The sequence below is a fragment of the Cryptococcus neoformans genome, chromosome 6 (genome assembly GCF_000149245.1).
Source record: "Cryptococcus neoformans var. grubii H99 chromosome 6, complete sequence".
Classification (NCBI taxonomy): Eukaryota; Fungi; Basidiomycota; class Tremellomycetes; order Tremellales; family Cryptococcaceae; genus Cryptococcus; species Cryptococcus neoformans.
Genome location: NC_026750.1, coordinates 241,199 through 260,000, shown reverse-complemented (window position 1 = coordinate 260,000; position 18,802 = coordinate 241,199). Strand labels below are relative to the sequence as shown.

At 47.1% G+C, this 18,802-nt stretch overlaps 5 protein-coding genes and 1 non-coding gene; 3 read left to right on the top strand and 3 right to left on the bottom strand.

Moving 5' to 3' along the window:
* Window positions 1-416: 416 nt before the first annotated feature.
* CNAG_02463 (hypothetical protein) lies at window positions 417-2,589 on the top strand. XM_012194772.1 has 4 exons: window positions 417-1,156; window positions 1,209-1,704; window positions 1,763-2,021; window positions 2,075-2,589. The coding sequence occupies exons 1-4, from the start codon at window positions 718-720 to the stop codon at window positions 2,237-2,239; spliced, it is 1,359 nt and encodes a 452-aa protein (XP_012050162.1). The 5' UTR covers window positions 417-717; the 3' UTR covers window positions 2,240-2,589.
* Window positions 2,590-2,812: 223 nt separating this feature from the next.
* Window positions 2,813-8,022, bottom strand: CNAG_02464 (5-oxoprolinase (ATP-hydrolysing)). XM_012194317.1 has 17 exons: window positions 7,533-8,022; window positions 7,417-7,484; window positions 7,196-7,370; window positions 7,070-7,144; window positions 6,868-7,021; window positions 6,455-6,820; window positions 6,309-6,400; window positions 5,985-6,255; window positions 5,651-5,942; window positions 4,972-5,601; window positions 4,766-4,924; window positions 4,531-4,720; window positions 4,117-4,480; window positions 3,721-4,063; window positions 3,547-3,671; window positions 3,139-3,499; window positions 2,813-3,087 (listed from the first exon to the last, which is right to left on the bottom strand). The coding sequence occupies exons 1-17, from the start codon at window positions 7,590-7,592 to the stop codon at window positions 2,892-2,894; spliced, it is 3,921 nt and encodes a 1,306-aa protein (XP_012049707.1). The 5' UTR covers window positions 7,593-8,022; the 3' UTR covers window positions 2,813-2,891.
* Window positions 8,023-8,027: 5 nt separating this feature from the next.
* Window positions 8,028-8,231, top strand: CNAG_12533. Its single transcript, XR_001045806.1, has one exon. It is a non-coding gene; the product is annotated as a hypothetical RNA (non-coding RNA).
* Window positions 8,232-8,407: 176 nt separating this feature from the next.
* CNAG_02465 (allantoate permease) lies at window positions 8,408-11,298 on the bottom strand. XM_012194316.1 has 17 exons: window positions 11,218-11,298; window positions 11,020-11,138; window positions 10,832-10,921; window positions 10,671-10,775; window positions 10,476-10,620; window positions 10,358-10,425; window positions 10,247-10,309; window positions 10,119-10,193; window positions 9,978-10,066; window positions 9,821-9,889; window positions 9,686-9,758; window positions 9,562-9,630; window positions 9,442-9,512; window positions 9,293-9,392; window positions 8,962-9,235; window positions 8,670-8,914; window positions 8,408-8,612 (listed from the first exon to the last, which is right to left on the bottom strand). Exons 4-17 carry the CDS (start codon window positions 10,713-10,715, stop codon window positions 8,586-8,588), a joined length of 1,413 nt encoding a protein of 470 aa, XP_012049706.1. The 5' UTR covers window positions 10,716-10,775; window positions 10,832-10,921; window positions 11,020-11,138; window positions 11,218-11,298; the 3' UTR covers window positions 8,408-8,585.
* A 385-nt stretch (window positions 11,299-11,683) lies between these two features.
* On the top strand, window positions 11,684-14,684 carry CNAG_02466 (hypothetical protein). XM_012194315.1 has 12 exons: window positions 11,684-11,867; window positions 11,949-12,038; window positions 12,095-12,455; window positions 12,522-13,024; window positions 13,077-13,188; window positions 13,237-13,254; window positions 13,304-13,393; window positions 13,460-13,695; window positions 13,743-13,995; window positions 14,054-14,099; window positions 14,155-14,255; window positions 14,303-14,684. The coding sequence occupies exons 1-12, from the start codon at window positions 11,752-11,754 to the stop codon at window positions 14,537-14,539; spliced, it is 2,163 nt and encodes a 720-aa protein (XP_012049705.1). The 5' UTR covers window positions 11,684-11,751; the 3' UTR covers window positions 14,540-14,684.
* On the bottom strand, window positions 13,902-18,699 carry CNAG_02467 (DNA repair/transcription protein MET18/MMS19). XM_012194314.1 has 16 exons: window positions 18,573-18,699; window positions 18,423-18,512; window positions 18,311-18,373; window positions 18,107-18,239; window positions 17,963-18,057; window positions 17,581-17,909; window positions 17,225-17,531; window positions 16,814-17,177; window positions 16,214-16,756; window positions 16,056-16,161; window positions 15,795-16,002; window positions 15,638-15,744; window positions 15,414-15,578; window positions 15,286-15,355; window positions 15,149-15,234; window positions 13,902-15,100 (listed from the first exon to the last, which is right to left on the bottom strand). The coding sequence occupies exons 1-16, from the start codon at window positions 18,643-18,645 to the stop codon at window positions 14,717-14,719; spliced, it is 3,123 nt and encodes a 1,040-aa protein (XP_012049704.1). The 5' UTR covers window positions 18,646-18,699; the 3' UTR covers window positions 13,902-14,716.
* Between the last annotated feature and the right edge of the window lie 103 nt (window positions 18,700-18,802).

The following is an 18,802-nucleotide window of genomic DNA, read 5'->3' as shown; positions in this document are numbered from 1 at the left end:
CGCTTTGATACTGTTTTCGGCTTGTTTTATAGACCGGATTGTATTCTGGTAAACTACTAGTTGGGCGGGATTTAGCTGCTATGCTGATCTCATCACAGCTGACACCTCATGAGACACGAATCTGTGAATTTGGCGGCAGGTCCTTTCAAACTACTACTGTAGAGGAGGGCGACTTCCTTCTCACCAATCATGACCTCGCTATTAATTATTATGCGCTGTCGTTGCCCTTTTTGGGGAGGCATTCGGGCCCCTCAGTCATATAGTACATAGATCTGTCTGGGGCAATGCAAATGCCACCAGTCTTTACGGCGGAAAAGGGGTTAGACCGAATGCAAGTGAAGATGAAGGCAAATTCCAGCGCTTATCATCGCCTATGTAATCATATCTTTTGTCCGAGCCGGATTGAGTTCCTGTATGCGGAAACCGTTCCTGCGCTGATTTTTGGTGCGGCGTCTTCACTGCTGATAATCTGTTATCCGTCAACTCACCGTCCCTGCCAATTTCTTGCGATACCTGTCTCTCCCCGCACTGCCATCCACCGCATACCGACCCATCACCGCCCCGTCTCGCACTCTCCGGCACGAATTCCGGCTAGTACGCTATGCGAGACCCATCCACTTTCTATATAACCCCCTCCTCTCTCATATCGAGCCCCGGATTCCATCGGCCTCTTTCGTTTCCAACAACGCCCCCTTGATCGACATCACTTTACCTACAATGGACACCTTTGTTCCCACCGACTGCGGCTTTCTCCTCGAGGATGACCCTGAAGCTCCACCCTCCGACGCTACCGTCCACTTTAGAGAGCTTCTTCCCAAGCCCGACCACCCTCGAGTCCTCGGCATCAAGGACCACACACCCCACTCTTGGTGCGAGCACAGGCGTGGTCTCCCTGCTCCTGCTTGGTTGATTAACAAGCTAGACCTCAAGAACTTGCCCCGACCTTACAAGGGTTTCTCTACCGACGGTCACCCTGACCCTACCATTTTCCAATATGCCGAAGACGAAGGCGCTCCCGTTGAGGCGGCCGTTGCTGCTGTCAATAAGCTTCTCGACAGCTTGCCCCAAGAGCTTAAGGACGAGTGCATCAAGGGCGATGTTGAGACCAATGATGAGTTTAGGGCTTGGTCTAATCCCGAGTTCTACGTCAACCCTGGTAATTCCCTCCTAATGATTTTTGGCCGAGCCGTTTGCTGATCTTAACACAGGCGGTATCAGACTTGACGAGACTACCCCTGAGATCCAGGACCTTGTCCACGACGTCCTCAAAGCTTCCCTTTCCCCCGACGGTTACCGAAAGGCTGTCGGCTGTACCCTTACCAATCATTTTCTCGGTGAACTTGTCGACGGTTTGACCGTTCTCAACAAGCACTCCTACAACTTTCGTCTCTTCCTTCCTCCTGCCACAAAGCGCCCTAGTACTACCGAGCCCTGGGGTTTCTCCTTCTTTGGTCACCACATGTGCTTGAACGTTGTCTTTTGCGGTAAGAGGATGGTCATCGGTCCTACCTTCATGGGTGCTGAGCCTGACCGAATCGACGTTGGTCCTCATGCCGGTCTCCGACTTTTCAGTCAGGAAGAAGTTCGGGCTCTCACTTTGATGAGGGACCTTAACGAGGAGAACCAGAAGTTGGCTCAGCTTTGTGAGGGTATGGACCGTGCCCACGGTATCCCCGAGCATAGGTGGACGGCGTTTGACGAAAGGTAAGTTGATCCGCCTCTACTATCTTGTGGACGCCCTTTCTAATTTTCTTTTTGGCAGGCACCTCGGTGGTGCCCGACAGGACAACAGAATCGTTCCTTTCGAAGGCGTTCCTATCTCCAAGCTCAGCCCCCTCCAGAGGGAGGAGGTCTATGCTATCGTCCAGACTTTCAACACTTACCTCCCCGAGAAAGTTCTCAAAGCTAAGATGGATCGTGTCAGGAAGTTCGAGGATCAGACGTACTTTGCTTGGATCGGCAAGTACGGTCTCAGTGATCCCTACTACTTCAGAATTCATTCCCCTGTCACCTTCTGCGAGGTACGTTCCTTTTTTCAGTTCACTTCTGATTACAACTGACCTACTCCGTCCAGTTTGACTTCCACTGCGGTATTTTCCTCACCAATACCTCCCCGGCCAAATGCCACATTCACACTATTAACCGTCTCCCCAACTGTGAAGACTACGGCAAGGCTCTCATCTGGCAATGGCAGAAGGAGCAGGCTACCAAGAAGCAACAGCAGGAGGTCCAGAAGTAATCAGACTTTGGGTTGTCAAAAAAAGGCAGGTGTGATCTGGTCAGAATAGTGCCATTGCACCGATTCTTTTGGTGTCTTGGTTTATGGGTCATTTGTACTTTTGGGTTGCAGGACTTCGTAGGGAATTCTGGAATGAAAGAAGCTGCCATCTGTTATTCTGCTGTATCCACGTGTGCGAAGTTTCTCGCTGAAAAATAGACAACTTTGCCTTTAGCCAACGGACTGTCATTCGTCATCGATACTAAGTTTTATTATTTGTTATTTTGCCGACTGGCTACCCTTGTTGGGAGCTATGGTGGTTAATATTGACCATACATGACAGACAAATTAAATGAACAACCGTACGAGAGCAACAGCTGCCTAACAGCAGCAAGTAGCGGCCAAGCCAATCGCCCGACGAGGAAGCCAGCAGCGAGGATGGAACAACGAATTTGAACAGTGCAATCTGTACTTGTAAATTATTGCAAGATCTTACCATCATCCCATCCTTCTTCATTAATGTTGCCCCTGGGATCGTAATAGCCGGTGAGAGGCTCGCTTTCTCTTGATTTCCTGTCGTTCAATAGAACTCAACTCTCCGCAACCGGGTGTACATAAACCTCAAAATAAAAATTTATACATCAAAAGGAACCTCGAATCAGCGTTAGACTAATCAGTCACACTCGGCTTGAGCCTGACCCCACTGGGATACACTACCGTTTCCTCTTGTGAAGGGTGGTGGCTTGCTTCCCTCCTTGGACTTGACATGGCTATTACTTTCTCTATATCCTTCTTCAATGGTGTCCACCGGAGCTCCCCAGCCGCCAGCACCCGCTGTGTGCACAATCAGCTGCTCTCCCGCTTGCATCCTGCAGGTTTCATTAGCGGACATGGCCTTGGATTAGTAAATTTGAACTTACTCGACTTGGTGAGCCGGCTTCAGCTTGACAATACGATACTCCCCGTTGAGTTTCTTTTTCTTCAGATAAGAAGCTCCCCTTTCTCCATCAAGTCCGCCTGCTGAGCCATGGGGTGCGATGACTCGTCGCTGCCCATCATGACTGGCTTCCATTGATACTCTTGCCTCATAGATTCGACAGATTCCATCACCTCCTCGGTATCTACCTGCACCACCTGTGCCTCGTCGAATACTGAATTCTCGAAGGATGGCTGGGAATCGAGTCTCAAGAAGCTCCAGATCGCCGATGCGGGTGTTGGTCATATTTGTATGGACGGCTGACTGACCGTCCCAAGTAGGCCCTGCCGATGCACCGCCACATGCTGCAGGCTGTCAGAAGTGCGACTAGTATGCTGGGAAGATGACTCACTGGTTTCAGCCCATGTATATTTTTTATACATCAAGTGGGTACCGTTCATAGAGCCGTGAGACCCAGACATGACGTTGAAGGCGGTAAAGACAATATCGGCAACCCGCTGAGCCACTTCACCATTACTGGAAGTTGTCAGTTATGATTGTTCAGTTGGTAATGCTATTAGCTCACCCTTGTGATACGGCAGCATCTTCAGAAGCGGACAAAACAGATCCTTGGGGGATGATGATGTTCAAAGGAGCAAGTACGCCAGCGTTCATGGGAATGTCTGTCCCGGACATGGTTCGTAAGCAGTACAAGAGACCTGAACGAGTGATGGCCTCTGGTGCATTGAAATTCGCCAAAACCTCGGGTCCGGTACCGGTAAAATCAAATGTTCCGGTACCATTATCATCAATGTCGATTTTGAGTTTGACCACCGTACCATCATCGAAATAATCTGTGGCTCTGAAAGTACGACCAGCATAGGGTTTGAGAGCTTCTCGTGTACACGCTTCGGCGTTGTCTCGGATAGCTTAAAAATATGTTAGAATGCTCGTCAACCAATGAAGCGGGGATTCTGCTTACCTTTCATATAGAAGTGGACGACGTCCTTGCCATACTCATCGAACAAAGCGTGCAGTTGGGTAGTACCCACAGCACATGCGGAACATTGGGCCTTGAGGTCGGATAAGTTGTGGTCGATCCGTTTTGTGGGCTTGCAGCCGGGATAATCGCCTGCCTTCATGAAAATATCGACAATTTCTTGTTCGTTGAAGACTCCATCTCGTACAGCAAAGGTTGATTCGAAAGCCACACCTTCCTCTGCACGGACAGATTGGTCTGGGTGATGAGAGTTGCCTCCAAGTCCACCAATGTCGGTATGATGTCCTCGAGCAGCAACCCAAAATACGATCTCCTTTCCAGCGTCATCAAAGACAGGTTGAATTACCTAATGCGGTTATTAGTGTTTGTTCATGATAGATAAGAAGTAAGTCCTACAGTGATATCGGGAAGGTGGCCACCTCCGGCTTCCGGGGTATTGGATACCAAAAGATCTCCAGGCCGAAGCTCTCCTTTACGCCTATTGGCCTGGTACACAACAGCGTACTGCATGGATCCAAGATGGGCCGGCACATTTGGTGCGTTAGCAACTAGTTCCCCACCAGCATCAAAAAGAGCACATGAGAAGCTGAATAACATTAGCAACGTAAAGCCATGTGTGAACATCACTTACTCAAGACGTTCCTTGATAGAGACGGAAACAGCAGTCTTCTGTAAAGCACGACACATCTGTTCAGCGATACCCATGAAGCGGTGACTGAAGATGGACAGTTGGATGGGATCGACGGAATTAAGGTCAACTGCCTTCCTAGGACCCAAGCCTACATCGATACTGATACTAATGTCAAAAAGCTGCACAGATGACGACAGACGACTTACAAAACATGAGACTTGAGAATTTTGGCTGTGTTTTGAGGATGCAGTACAATTGTTTGAGTGTTATCAAGGATGATGGATGGCCCAGCAACCTTCATCCCAGGGACTAGATCTTGCAATCGATACAAAGGCACGTCTGTAAATTTGCCCAACTCCTCAAAGTACACTGAGTTTGAAGCGAAAGGTTGTGGTTTAGGGGGAGTGATCTTACTGGCCTCCAGCCGTCGGAGCTCATCCACATACGGCGATTGTTCGCTAAGGTCAACTGACGTGGTCTTGGAGGTAGCCCGTACCCGGACAGCGGCAATTATGATAGGAGCCTCGAGGGTGAATGCGAACTCTCGCTTATGCTCTTCCACGAAAGCACGAGCAAAGTCATCATCGGCGGGGCGAAGGATCATCAGAGTCGTGTCTGAACCGGCATATTGAAGATTCAGGTAATCATCGTACACAACAGTTTGTTCCTGGACACCTTGGTTGGACAATTTCTTTAATGCCCGGGCTCTCAGAGCACCAAAACGCTCCTCAGTAGCTGGCATGGCTGACATCGAAAACTCTTGTACGAAAGGTTCGGAAACGTCGACCGCAACTTCCGCGAGGGCCATACCATACGCAGAAAGGATGGAAGAATACCTATATTCGGCATTAGCCAACGTTCATAAACAGTCTCTTGGCGACTTACTTGTGAACAATCACATAGTGCATCCCTAGAAGCGCAGCGAGAGCAGTAGCATGTTGACCCCCTGCACCACCGAAACAGCTCAGGTTGTGAGCACTAGTGCGGAAACCTCTCTGTTCAGTAAGAGCACGGATTGGACGAGCCATTGAAGAGTTGGCAACGTTGATAAATCCTGAGGCGACTTCTGCGGGAGTAAGGTTTGATTTATTCTCCTTATTGATGGACGCCGTCAATTCCTCGAATTTTTGACAGACGGTGTCGTAATCAAGGGGCATGTCTTCGCTGGGACCAAATACTTTTGAAAGTCAGCAAAATCCAGTTTCAGAGTTACACATACTCTTAGGGAATGAGTCGATATGCAATCGACCAAGAAAAAGGTTGGCATCGGTCACGGTCAAAGGTCCTCCTTTGCGATAACAAGCAGGCCCAGGATGAGCACCAGCGGATTCCGGACCAACGTTGAATATTTGGTTTCTATAGGTCAGGATGGACCCTCCTCCAGCCGCAACGGTATTGATATCTAACTGAGGTACCTGTATGGCAATACCGGCAGTGGTCGTCTCAAACACATGTTCGTAGGAGCCACTGTAACGCGATACGTCGGTCGACTATTTATCATCATATCAGCGCATATGCAATATAAGAAAAGAAAAAAACCCACAGTCCCACCCATATCAAAACCAACCACCGGTGAACCTTCCAATGGGTCATATGAAGTACGAGCGTATCCGACGACACCACCGGCGGGTCCAGCTAACACTTGGTCAGCCTTCAAGTTACAGTAAAAAAAAAAACGGTGAGACTCACAGAGGATTGCCCTCAGGCCAGAGAAGCTTTTGAAGTCTGCCAAAGCACCGTCTGACTGCATAAAGGATACCTTGCATTGTGATCCTTCCAGCCTATTCTTGAAACCTTTGACGAAGCCTTGGAGGTACCGTTTAACCTCAGGAGTGAGATAGGCGTCTGCAGTAGTCGATTGACCGCGAGCAATGAAGCCAATCTTCGCCTCAATGCTGGATGAGACGCTGATATTCGTGAAACCCATGCCCCAGGCCATTTCTGCAATGCGTTGCTCATCATCCGGAAGAAGGTACGAGTGGGCGAGAACAATTGCAAGGGATCGGTAACCTTCTTCATATAAATCTTTGAGCTGCTTTAGGACTTCTTCCTCGTCTGCTAGGCGTCAGCATATCTTACAGTATTACATAGAAGCAATTCACCTAAAGGTTTCAGCTCTCGTACAGTCACGCCGCTACTTGTCTTGATCAGCCTGTCACCGTTCTCAGCCACCATTCGACCTTCTTCAACAAATTCCTGCCACTCCGGAATGATACGTTCGTCAATCTCGACGACCTTGGAGTAGAGGACATCGGGCTGAATGCATTTATAAGCTCATGGTCCAATTCAAATGAGGAAAATCACCTTTTTAACCGCAAGCTGGAAGAGGAAAGGGCGAGTTTGGAAAGCTATCTCTAGTGCATCGGCATGACCTTTATTCTAGATACACCTGATCAGCTATCTGTTACCAAAGGAAATGAAATTATTTACAATTAGCAAAGCACATCGCTCCCCTTTCCGTTCTAGAAGTGCATTAGTAGCCACAGTTGTACCCATGCGGAGGTATTCAATCTTGGAGGTGTCGATAGGCTGGTTACGAGGGATCTTTTCCCCTGTGAACCACTCCAAAACGCGACGGACACCCTCAGTGGGTGCATCGGCGTAGCTACTAAGATTAGCTGGGAACGAATACAGATAAAAGCAGAATGTACTTGTCAGGATCTACACTCAGTAGCTTGACCAAATGGTCTCCTTTGCTTTCACTCAAAGCAATTATGTCCTACTCGCTGGTCAATATCGGCTCCTGGCGTATTCTAACAGAACTTACACAGAAAGTACCCCCTCGGTCAATGCAAATCTTTACTTTGTCGCTCACTGGTGCAGGCATGATCGTTAAATTGATGGATGTGACGTGAGAAGTTGGGGGATATACAAGCCAAAGTGACCTCTCTCACTCACGTTTTGAATGTTATCGTCGGACACACAAGTGAGTGCATTCATGGCTCAAACTACTTTTACAGACGGGAAAAGGTTCCCGATAGCGCTAAATGAAGTGTGAATGTGATGATAAAAAGGCCTAATAAGATAAGCCCGTAACTACGCGGAAGCACGAACCCGTTGTATACTGTTTCGGGCCGGAACACGAAACCCGTCGAGGCATTTCCCTTTCTGTCGGTCGAAGCCGGATATCATTGTTTGCATGATGACCAAAACACCGAAGCAATGATCCCGTGGACAATCATATCCTTCCTGAAGTTATAGCCTTTACGATTAGTTACTTTTGTACTGAATATTGGATTTGAAAAGTTGAAACGAAAAACCAGCAGAACGAGTGGAAAAGTAAAAATTCCCTCTAAATAAGGAAGATATGCCCGCCGACGGACTGCTCAATGACTAAAGGTAGAGAACCAAATAAGGAACGGACAATCCTCCCAGCGCAGCATGACAGCACCGGACAACAGTTTGTTACTTCGATATCGCATATCTCAACCATCTATCATCTATAATGCCTATCGTTCATTCCTATGTACATGCACATTTCACATTGGCAGATAATCAGGTTTTACATTTTCATGTTTCAATTTTTATATTTCTCGTTTCGCTTTTGCATTTTCGTATTTTTCACAGTTTGAACAACCGCCGCGCTGTATTACCGTTTCTTGGTTGTTGATGTTCTATTTGGTTTCCCTTGCTTGCTCGGCTGAATTATGGGCAACAATTTGACATAACCAAGCACAACTACGTACTTAAAAGACAATCTTACTGATCTACAACTTAGACGATTCATACACCATACGCCCAACGAACAAAGCCGAATTTAGAATAGCTTATCAAATCAAAATCAAAGAGCCTTAGCCCTCACGTTCTCTTTCTTGTGACATCAGAAGGTGTATCGGAACTTTGGGTTCTGCAGTTCCAATAAGCTTCCATCCCAAGCAAATGGTAGTTAGTATGTCCAACTTACCTGCTTGTCTGTCAAATCCTTCCATTCTTCAGCGACAGTAGTGTCTTGACCCGTTATGCTCTGCTGCCATTCGGTGCCTTGGGCAACCTTCTTCTTATTGTCCCTCCAGCAAAGGAATCCATAAAGACTCATTAATCCGATAGAGACGCAGTAACCTGCCAACATCACAGTGTACGCTGTGGGGTAACCCGGTGCTTCTCTCGAAAGGAAGGACTGAGGGCCGACCAGATTACCGACACAGTACCCTGCAAAGCGTTAGCGATGAGTAAATCGTTAAAAGAATGAGTCTCACCTAGATAAGAAATTGTAAATACAGCTACTTTCTTGCTGGTGCCGCCAACGTTGGCATACATGATGAGTTGCCCGAACACCATGTATGGCGCCCAGTACATGTACACGATGTAAAGCGCCGCTAAAGAGCCACCGATGTTTGATTTGGGTACTACTTTGAGGACGACGGTTCCAGCAAGACACACCAGGACTGAGCCCATGGCACAAAGAAGAGGCTGTCGAGTGTACTTGGCTACGAAGACCCAAAATAAAGCGGCAAGCCATCCGATGACACCCTATCAGTGTTATACGTTAACTAGAGCTGTTCAATAGTTGGATCAGAAGGGACATACAGTCGGGATGTTCAAGAGGGTGAGTTGTTTGGTGTTGAAGTTCAATCCTTGAATCACGATGGAATAGAAGCCGCTCAAACCGCCGTTGGGGATGTTCAAACTAAATTAATGCCATTAGAGTTGAACATTTGCGAGGAGTGTGGACCTACGTGATACTGATCAGAAAATAAAGATATGTGCGAAGATCCAAAACAGCCTCTTTGACATGGTCCCATTTGAACTTTTAGGAGTCAGCAGATATTGACAATTTTTGAAGACAGCTCGCTCACATGGGTGTTAACCATTCCTGTTTGATTTTTAGCTAATCTCTGGACGGCAATGTATTTCTGACGGTCGGTCTGGTTTGTTGTCGACAGTAAGCAATCATCAGGACTGGAGATACCAGCTACTTACAAGCCACCATGCCTTGGTAGCGTTAGCTGGAAGGCAGAACCAGTCGACAACACCGAAGGCAACAGAGATACAACTACGCCATGACAGCCCTATCGTTAACTTTGAGATGTCCTAGAGATACATGGAGGAACTCACGCTGTGATGAGGTACAACAATTGCCACCTAGATAGAAGTTTTGTTGGAGTATAAAACTGCACGGCATAGCTATTTGAGTAGGAGGTTCGGCGGAGGTTCAGCAGATGTTCAGCAGATGTTCAGCGGATGCCTGCCTCCCTAAATAGAAGATACTTACGAAAATAGGCCGTTGAGAACCGATGAGAAGGTGTTGAATATTACAACAGTACGCCAACCTTGCTCTTCTTTGGGCCACCACATATTAATCTAGTAGGGTCTTGGCATGAGCCAGAGTCTTACAATAAACAACGAGACTTACAACCAGGCCTGCACCGGAAGTATTCATGCCCTCAAACATACCCAAAATAAATCGGATAGCCTGTAAGGAAGCAGCCTGTAAAAGGGTTAACTTTACATTCTAATACAGTGAGACAATATTTCACCCACGTTTTTTGCACCCATGATAGCAAAGGTCATGACACCAAAGAAGAAGACATTTGTGGCGAAGATCTGAAAAGTTTCAGCGTGATATCGAAAATATACAAAGAGTATGCGCACCTTCCCGGTCGGAAGCCTTTGGCATAACCATGTTTGAGGGAGAACAGTGAGCATAGATCCGAAGAAAACTAATCAGATTTAGTGATAGTTACATCTGCCTGACGTGAGTGAGGCTTACTGATTGAGCTGGCCCATGAGTACTGCTGGCCGACCAGATGAAGATCGGTCTTCAAGCCGAAAGTCGCCGCCGTACTAAGAATCACCTTGTCGGTACCTCCAAGGAGAAGAGATATAGTAACCAATGGAAGGACGATCAAGTCAAGCTATGGTACCATATCAGTTTTAAATCTTGGCCTCTTAACAGGACACAGACCTTGCGCTTAACAGCTTTCTCTTCCTCTGGGGTCCAAGGGGCCATCAGTTCGTCAGCATCTGGGCGTTGAGCAAGCTCGGCGAAGAAGATTGCAGCAGCATCATACTGGAAGGTAAACAATGCATCAGCGCTTTTCATTGGTGAAACGAGCCATCACCTACATTGCGATTCTGCTTCTCATCCAGCTGTTTTCCAGTTGCGACAGGAGCTACGTCTGGAACATAAAGAACGTCGTGCCTGTCGAGGTCGACCTTTTCAACGTCGTAGTTAGTCTCCATTTTATCCATTGAATCGCGTTTGACGTCGTATTGGGGGATAAGGGCCATTCGTTTTCCAGAGAAGACCTCACCTTTATACATTAAGTTTGAGAAGATGCATTCAGGCGAATGATCATGTTTGCTCCTTATCGCGCTCTCATTGTTGCGGTCAGTAGAAAACGGGAATCGATTCCCGGGAAATCCGCCCTTTCTAAGAAGTTGGTCAGAGATGCCGAACTCCGAAGACTCAATTTCCGGTCAGGAGGTACGTAATCAATTGCATTCCTTACCACTTATCAGCTGACATGGAGGAAGACCATGCTGTCCGATGGGCCTGCTTTTAGGGACTATTTTTATGCGCTCGTATGAATGCATGTTGGAGTTTTCATATATCAGCTTCTTCAAGTACTACTAATAAAGAACTCGGAACGGAGAAGTCGGGGCGGCCAGGACCGTCAAGGACGACAGCAGGAATTCAGGATTATTATCACTGGCCCGGCTGACGTGTGCGGTGTGGTGGTGATAACCTAATACCCTCTTGAAGGATGGATGCTCTCCCCCATTGCCCTATTCATCAAGTACAGATTCTTTGCTTCTTCCATATGATACAGTACGGCGGAACAGAATGAGCCCAAATATCATTGAATCTTTGAAATACGGTAAAATAGGATGAAGACATACATAGTAGGCCGATGAACTCTTTAACGTAGGCAAGAATAAGCGGAGGTATTATTGTCAGGTGCTTCTCCTCCTTATCTGCTATCGTCGTCTGTGATTTATTCTTCAAGTTACTTTTAATATAAGCCCGGCGTAAAGCCCCAATAATGCCTTCTAAGCATAGAGCATCAGACTCTGAAGAGAGCAGTAGCCGTTCAGGGCTTCCACCGTCAAAACGTCGGGTCCGTCATGCTTCAAGAGCTTGCGATGAGTGTCGTAGAAGGCAAGTTCTTTGAAGAAGGCAATTAAAATACCCTTCAGCTTCTTGAATAATGAACAATATGCTGATAATCATGATCGGTAGGAAGATACGATGTGATGGAATGGTTCCGCAGTGCACTATATGTAAGAATCGAGGCTCATCTTGCGAATATAAGGATGAGGACCGTCGAAAGTACGTGAACCTCTACTTGTTTAAATACTGGACGAGGTATTTAATGTCGCTTTCAGGACCAACTTGGAGCATATTGAAGACATTAATGCAAGGATGGATCGATTTGAGAAGCTCGTTGAGAACCTCCTTGCTGCCACCACAGCTTCAAAATCGATGGCTGCTACGACACAACCTTTATCAGATGCTGGACTTATCGAATCAATAATCCAAACCCGACCTAATGAGAGCTCGTCTAGAATGGCTGAGTTACCGGTAAATCATGCTGGCGATAGGTTGCCCACGGCTTTACGATCCAAAAACACCACTCCTAGCTCGACTACTTCGGCAAAGCAGATGCTGCACAATATCGATACGTTGCCTGTTACATCTTCCCGCTTACGAAAGGTAGAAGGAGGGCCGGACTATGAACTATTTCAGGTGCGAGGCTTTCCAGCTGAAAAGCGTTCGCTTTACTCCATTATTGCTGTACTAATGTCCCATCAGAGGGTTGGTAAAGCCGATGCGGCCTTGGTGCAGCATGGCCCCACGTCCCTGTGGACATGCGCTAGCTCACATCTTCAACAAACAGAAGCGTCTTCCACTCATGAGTTACGAATGGGCGATTGGATTGACTGGTCGCGTAATCTTCCGTCCTCTCTCAACATCAGCAAAGCGATCCATGATCAAGCTTTGGACTACTTTGCGGCCTTTTATGCCCCATGGTGCTTGAGCGTGGACATGCCTGCTTTCCTTGTGGACCTCAATATATGCAATATGACCCAAGTCTCCGGTCGCGATCGTCAATCTCCTCCAAGTCGGACTGCTCATTACTCTCCTCTTTTGCATTGCTGTGTGCTGTACCTGGGCTTGCGGTTGATCAAGCAGGAGCATCCCGCTTTGGTGCGCAGCTATGAGTCCATTTTCATGCGACATTGTTCGGCGTTGCTATTTGAAGAGTGCGACCACACCGCATTGAGCTCTTTGCGAGCTTATAATTTGTTTTCCAAGTGAGCCGAGCTCATCTAACTTGTTGATAGGGATATGCTAACCATTATAAAGTTGTGCACATTTTGTACGGTTATCAACTTGTGAAAATCAATTCAACCTTGGAGACAGACAACATGCCACAGGATATCTATACTCCGGCATGGCTATAGCTGGTGTTCATGCAGTAAGTTGAGGGTCAAAAAATCTGTGAAGGTGCTGATGGGAATCTAAGTTGGGCCTAAATCTCAATGTAAATCTTTCGAATTCAGGACTTTATGATTGGCTGACAGTCAACACAGTGTGAGAACTATGTCAGAAGAGGTCAAATGACCCCGGATGAGCGGAATTTAAGGGAATACGCTTTCTGGACCACATATCTGCAAGACACAGTACGTCTATAAGCCGCTTTTGAGGGCTACGACGATATAGCTAAACGATCGATTGCCGTACTGCAGATCCGGGCACTCGCTGCTGGCCGTCAACCCATACTCGTCGAGACATCTAATGCACCTTTTCCACAGATCGACAGCATTCTAGATGATGTGCTATGGAGCTCTCCTACTGTACCCTTATCTTCAGTAACACCCCCGTCACCAGGGCTCAGTGTCAGTGGCCTTCGATCAATGCGCTCTACCGCGTTCCATTGGATGGCAAGACTAGCTATAATCAGTCGTTCGGTATTAGAAACCCTGTAAGTGAATCAGTCGCTCGTGAAGGGACTTCCCTAATGAGTGTCAGATACTCATCTTCCAATGGAGAGTCGACAAAGGAAGAATCGGCGTGGGACCTTTTGCAGCAGCTTGAGACATGGCATGACCGCTTCCCACTGGCTCATCCAGATATGAACCCGCTGCCGCATGTTTTACTGCTTCTCATGACCTACCATCTGGTTGTCATTTTTATTCTTCGACCTTTTTACCGATCGACTTCGAACCCCATTCCAGCGCAAAAATGCCAACAGGCTGCTCAGTCTATTCTTTACCTCCTTGATGTACGTTTCTTCGCTTCGAGCTCATAGAGAATTGCTGATACGGGGCTACATCCATCAGTTGTTTGAAAGTGTGCACGGTCTGCGCTTTTGCCATCATAACCTGAGTAAGTACGAGAGCGGGGAAAACGAAACAAAAAGCCACCGTCTGATAGGTATAAGTCAACGCCATTTTTGGTGCAGCTACCATCTTCCTACTGGGTAATATCAAATCGAAAGACATTGATCTTTCTAGCTCAGATCTCTTGAACTTCAATCGATGTGTAAGCTATTATAAACATCAACCCGTTGCTCTAGCTTATTCATTCAGGTCGATCATATGTCGCGTTTAAGTTTGACATGGACAGAAGCTGCCATGAGCCATGACATACTGGTCGCGCTTCAAGCAGAATGCGAGCAACCGAGTGATGAGTTACTCTTGGATCAGAATGATTTGAACCCCTCTTTCCCACCTTTCAACTCATTCAACGACATGCAGGATATCTGGGGCTTGATGTTTCCGGATCAGGCCTTTCAGTGGCACGATTTGAGCGAGTCCTCAATGTGACCATGGCTGACAACTGGAATAATGGACTTAAAAAAGAAGAGGTGCTTTGGGCTTGTATCTATTTGTATCTCATTTTTGGGAGCTTATCTGTGTGTAGTTAATTAGGTTGTTGGTATGCAAAGGTACTTGTAATCTATGTCCCAAATTTAACGAACCTTCCGTGCGATATTAATACAACTAGGTCGCCTGACCATACCTATACCACCTTGCCCTACATTCAACAGCTTCTTTTCTCACATCTCTGATTCGATCGTCCACCGCTTTTCCCAGCTCCTTGATCACCTCTGCTTTCTGCTTGTGCAGCACTTCAAACCTGATCGTATCAGGAATAATGGCCAGGCAAGAGAGAGCAGATTGTCTAACTTTTGAGGAGGTAGAGGTCTCTGGAGACGGAATGGAGGAGGCCAGGAGGGCTGAAACGAGGGAAGAGGCAGAAGAATGGAAGATAGTATCGGTAGATGGGGACGAAGGAGTCTCAAGAATGGAGGTGAGCGCGTGGATCACGTTCGTCCTCTGAGCAGGGGACGATAATGTTAAGGATCGTTGAATAAGTGGGAGGATCTGCAGGACGATCAGCGCCACACTTTCCCTGATTCATAAGTTACTCACAGTAGGAAGATCGGAGAGACAAAGAGAAGGAGGAACAAGAGGCAAGAGAGAGGCAAAAGCTACAAGGTACACTATCCTTTCTTTGCCTGCTTACCTGATCAATTGTCTTCTATGTTTTGTATAATCGTTCGACTCACCAGAAGCCTCTTTATCCCCTTCGATTAGTTTCGGAAGCACAAAGTTCCACAATTTTTGAGCATAAAGGAGCTACAAACAATCAGTCTCTATTCCGTCACGCACAAAACGAAGGAAACGTCAGACACACCTTGGCAGTCAGATGCCCTTCACCCTTCTTCGCCAACACGCCAAAAGCTCTCGCTGCCTCGCTGACAAACTCAGAGTCCATGCTAAACAATCCCAACACTTCAATGACTTTGTCCAGGGCTATGTATGCTAATGGCTGGCGGAGGAGTGAAAGGGCTTTGATGATCTGTAACGCCATATATTTATGTCAGTACGAGTAGTCAGAAGGACCAAAAGACAGCTTACGTGGAAGTAAACCAGTAGTCCTCTGTGCCTGACCTCAAAGTCTTGAGTAGTATCCTGCACCTCTGCCCATATCTTCTCCAAGACCCCTTCTAAGGCTTCTTTGAGATCTTCACAAACTCAGCACTGATAGGGAAGAATAGATTGAAAGGAAACTCACCACCTTCCTTCTTATTCACTAACGCACAAACCATCTCCAATCCCCATTTGACCTGCCAGCCGTCCTTTGCAACATGAATAGTCCAGTAGATCTTCCCTCTTAGATACTCGCCACATGAAGCCAACGGAAGAGAAAAAGAGGGCGAAAGGCCTTGGAGCGCCGAAGAGTAGAGCGCAATAAGGTCTTGCTCTGAGGATGATGCGCCGGTCTGAATTAAGGGAATCGTTAACAGCTGGCACCATGCTTTAACACCATACTTACACGTAAAGGACTAGAAGATTGAATAGTTGACTTATCGTGTACTATACCAACCATCTCTCCCTGCTCGAACGCTCTGTACACAAGATCGAATTGCTTCCCTTGTTTTCTGCCACATTGTCAATTTCAGTTTAGGCAAATAATTGAAGCAATCCACATACTCGGCGCCAAGTTCCCATATCATCTTTTCCTCAATCTTGCTTACGATCGTCACCAATCTCCTGTCTCTGAACAAAGGTTCTCCGCTTCCGCCAACCTCTTGCTGAGACGCTCTTACTGTCAGACCCACCAATCTTGGCATCAGTTCTCCGTAATATTTGCCCAGATCCACATGCTTTTCTTTGATCTTCACCTCTATCACCGTGAGCAAGGAGTTGAGGAGGTCCCACGCATAAACAACGTTACACTCCCTAGCATCCATGTCGTCCATTTCCACATCGCCTCCCTCTGACTTTTTAGGGGTAGCGGCGACCAACATGTCAAGTCTACTAGTGACCCTCACGATCATTGTGCCCCACAGTGCTGGCTGAATGCAGAGCCTCCCTAATGAACCAAGGATAGATCGGTATCGCTCCCTAGCCGTGAAGTCCTCTACGGAAGGCGCCAAGCTAGGAAGGTTGTGGAATAAGAGGGGGAGAGTAAGCGACTCAATGACGGTGGGATGGGATTTGGAGATTGTGATAAGTGCTTGAATGACTTCCGGTCTGTTCCATGCCCCATTTAGCCCAGGTTTCTCGTATGGTGCAGGGAACTTGATTTACCTAATTTCTTGATTCTCATCATGGATCAGAATTTCATCAATCCCCCTAACAATATCCTCTACTTCTCCTCGGCTCCAATAGTTTTGCACGCCAACAAGAGCAACACAACCCTTGACCGCCGGCCCTTTCAAGCCGTCCGTCCTTAAACCTTCCCTCAGAATATCCAGAAGGTCTCCTCGGTAAGGTTCCAAACTTCGCTCTTGCTCATGCGACCGGGAGGAAGAGTTGTAAGTCGATTGACAAGCGAGAAGAATTGAAGAGACGGCTGTGAGGAGAGGAGCACGGTGAGAAGGTACGATGGGAGTGTTGAATGTTCGGAAAAGCTGAGGGAATACTTGCGAGAGGGCGAATTTACCGGCCGAAGCTGCAAGCGATTTTTAATTTAAAAATCAGCAAAATGTACACACTCACGAGAACCCCGGAAGATCGCCGCGATAATCTTGGTCGAACCTAAAGCCTGGTTCTTGTCTGGTTCCTCTAGGGATTTTATACATTCCTGAATAATCTCTTGCGCCAAACCTGACGGAACACTGTCTTCATTAGGGTAGAGTGTGCGCATAAGTGATTCAAGCGCAGAAAGGGCAGCGGCTTCAATAGCTGAGTCAGAAGAGTAAAGTATCTCGGTCTTGATGCCCTCCCAGAGTTCCTTGCTACGTTCATTGACCGCATCGGCGCCGTAAGTGGGGAAACAAGCGGCCATGGTGAGCATCAGATCTTTCTGCTCTTGACATCAGACACGTTCTATACATATGGAGGTTCCCACTTACCATAGTGGCACCAGTAGCAGTTGCGAATTTTTCCAAAAAGAGGGGCAATGCCATCTTCGCAAAATAGGGATTAGACGCCATACACTCTCGGAGAGCAAGTTTCAAATCATCGGCAGTAATTCCATACGGATCATTAGGAGGTGGACGGAAGGTGATGGGGAAGTAGCAGAATGTAACGTCGAAGAAGTCTTCGATATGATCCTTGACGTCGAACTCCAAAAGGATTACCCGATCGATTGAGAAAAGTAGCATGAGGTTCCGAGGGTCTTTCTCGCCGTCGACGATCTTGGTATAAGAATTGATGAAAGCGGTTCCCATTTTCTTCAGAGCTAGGCGGCATGATCAGTATCATCATTTGACAACATACAAAGGTTAGACTTACCATCTCGATGAGTTGCTAGTAAACTGTCAAACAAGACATAGACAAGATGTCTTATAGCCTGCGCATATGCTTTGAGATTGACATTCTCCACGATCCTGTAGAGGCTATCAGCATTTGGCCGCACCATGTGTGACATCCACAAACCCTTTATAAACATCGACCGCTGTAGTGTCATCGAACGTCGTTAACTTCGAAAGTGTAGTTAATCCACTTAGAGCTGGCGGTAATGACTCAAAGTCGTCGAGTTTCGAGATATAGAAGTTTGTCAGGGTCGTTGCTAAATCGACATATCAGCATTTCGTTGTGCCTTATATTCTTTGAGCCTGTTGTTCTTTGACCTCTACGTACTCGCCTGACGATTGATCTTCCCAGGTATGATAACGCCCAGGAGATTGGTTAAGAATGTCAATCCTACACAGATCAGAAGCTGTTATACGTCGAGGCACCAGCGACAACGTACCTTTAAGTCTGATATCATCTTCTGTAGAGGTGAGATAATCCCCCAAAGCTTTTACCACTTGTAGTAACTGGACTTGACCACTGTTGACACCTGACAATTACAGATTGTGAGCTTTAAGCAAGCGGAGGTCGGAGCGAGTCACACATTTACCTTGAACAAGCTCCTGAGGCGGATCCAAATCTGACGTCGATACGTGCGTCCTTACGAGCCTCTCGATATCCATATTGTGTACTGTCCAGATATGTTCCGAAGCTGAGTCGCCTATAGCTAATCTGGGTGACTGCAGTGTCCGACGACTTTGGTCTTTGCGGGGATGTCATTGTGATTACGCAATGTTACGTAAATGACACTATTCTCTTCTGACGCTCTTCTGAGACCAT

Coding starts and splice junctions, on each gene's coding strand:
- CNAG_02463 (XM_012194772.1), top strand. CDS start 718: ATGGACACCTTTGTTCCCACCGACTGCGGCTTTCTCCTCGAGGATGAC. Junction 1,157..1,208: donor CGAGTTCTACGTCAACCCTG/GTAATTCCCTCC, acceptor ATCTTAACACAG/GCGGTATCAGACTTGACGAG. Junction 1,705..1,762: donor TGGACGGCGTTTGACGAAAG/GTAAGTTGATCC, acceptor TCTTTTTGGCAG/GCACCTCGGTGGTGCCCGAC.
- CNAG_02464 (XM_012194317.1), bottom strand. CDS start 7,592: ATGCCTGCACCAGTGAGCGACAAAGTAAAGATTTGCATTGACCGAGGG. Junction 6,401..6,454: donor TGGCCTGAGGGCAATCCTCT/GTGAGTCTCACC, acceptor ACCAAGTGTTAG/CTGGACCCGCCGGTGGTGTC. Junction 4,481..4,530: donor GCCACCTTCCCGATATCACT/GTAGGACTTACT, acceptor TAACCGCATTAG/GTAATTCAACCTGTCTTTGA.
- CNAG_02465 (XM_012194316.1), bottom strand. CDS start 10,715: ATGGCCCCTTGGACCCCAGAGGAAGAGAAAGCTGTTAAGCGCAAG. Junction 10,310..10,357: donor AAAGGCTTCCGACCGGGAAG/GTGCGCATACTC, acceptor GAAACTTTTCAG/ATCTTCGCCACAAATGTCTT. Junction 10,194..10,246: donor CTATCATGGGTGCAAAAAAC/GTGGGTGAAATA, acceptor ACCCTTTTACAG/GCTGCTTCCTTACAGGCTAT.
- CNAG_02466 (XM_012194315.1), top strand. CDS start 11,752: ATGCCTTCTAAGCATAGAGCATCAGACTCTGAAGAGAGCAGTAGCCGT. Junction 11,868..11,948: donor TGCGATGAGTGTCGTAGAAG/GCAAGTTCTTTG, acceptor CATGATCGGTAG/GAAGATACGATGTGATGGAA. Junction 14,100..14,154: donor CTTTTGCCATCATAACCTGA/GTAAGTACGAGA, acceptor GATAGGTATAAG/TCAACGCCATTTTTGGTGCA.
- CNAG_02467 (XM_012194314.1), bottom strand. CDS start 18,645: ATGGATATCGAGAGGCTCGTAAGGACGCACGTATCGACGTCAGATTTG. Junction 18,513..18,572: donor GCCTCAGGAGCTTGTTCAAG/GTAAATGTGTGA, acceptor TGTAATTGTCAG/GTGTCAACAGTGGTCAAGTC. Junction 15,235..15,285: donor AGGGGATAAAGAGGCTTCTG/GTGAGTCGAACG, acceptor TCAGGTAAGCAG/GCAAAGAAAGGATAGTGTAC.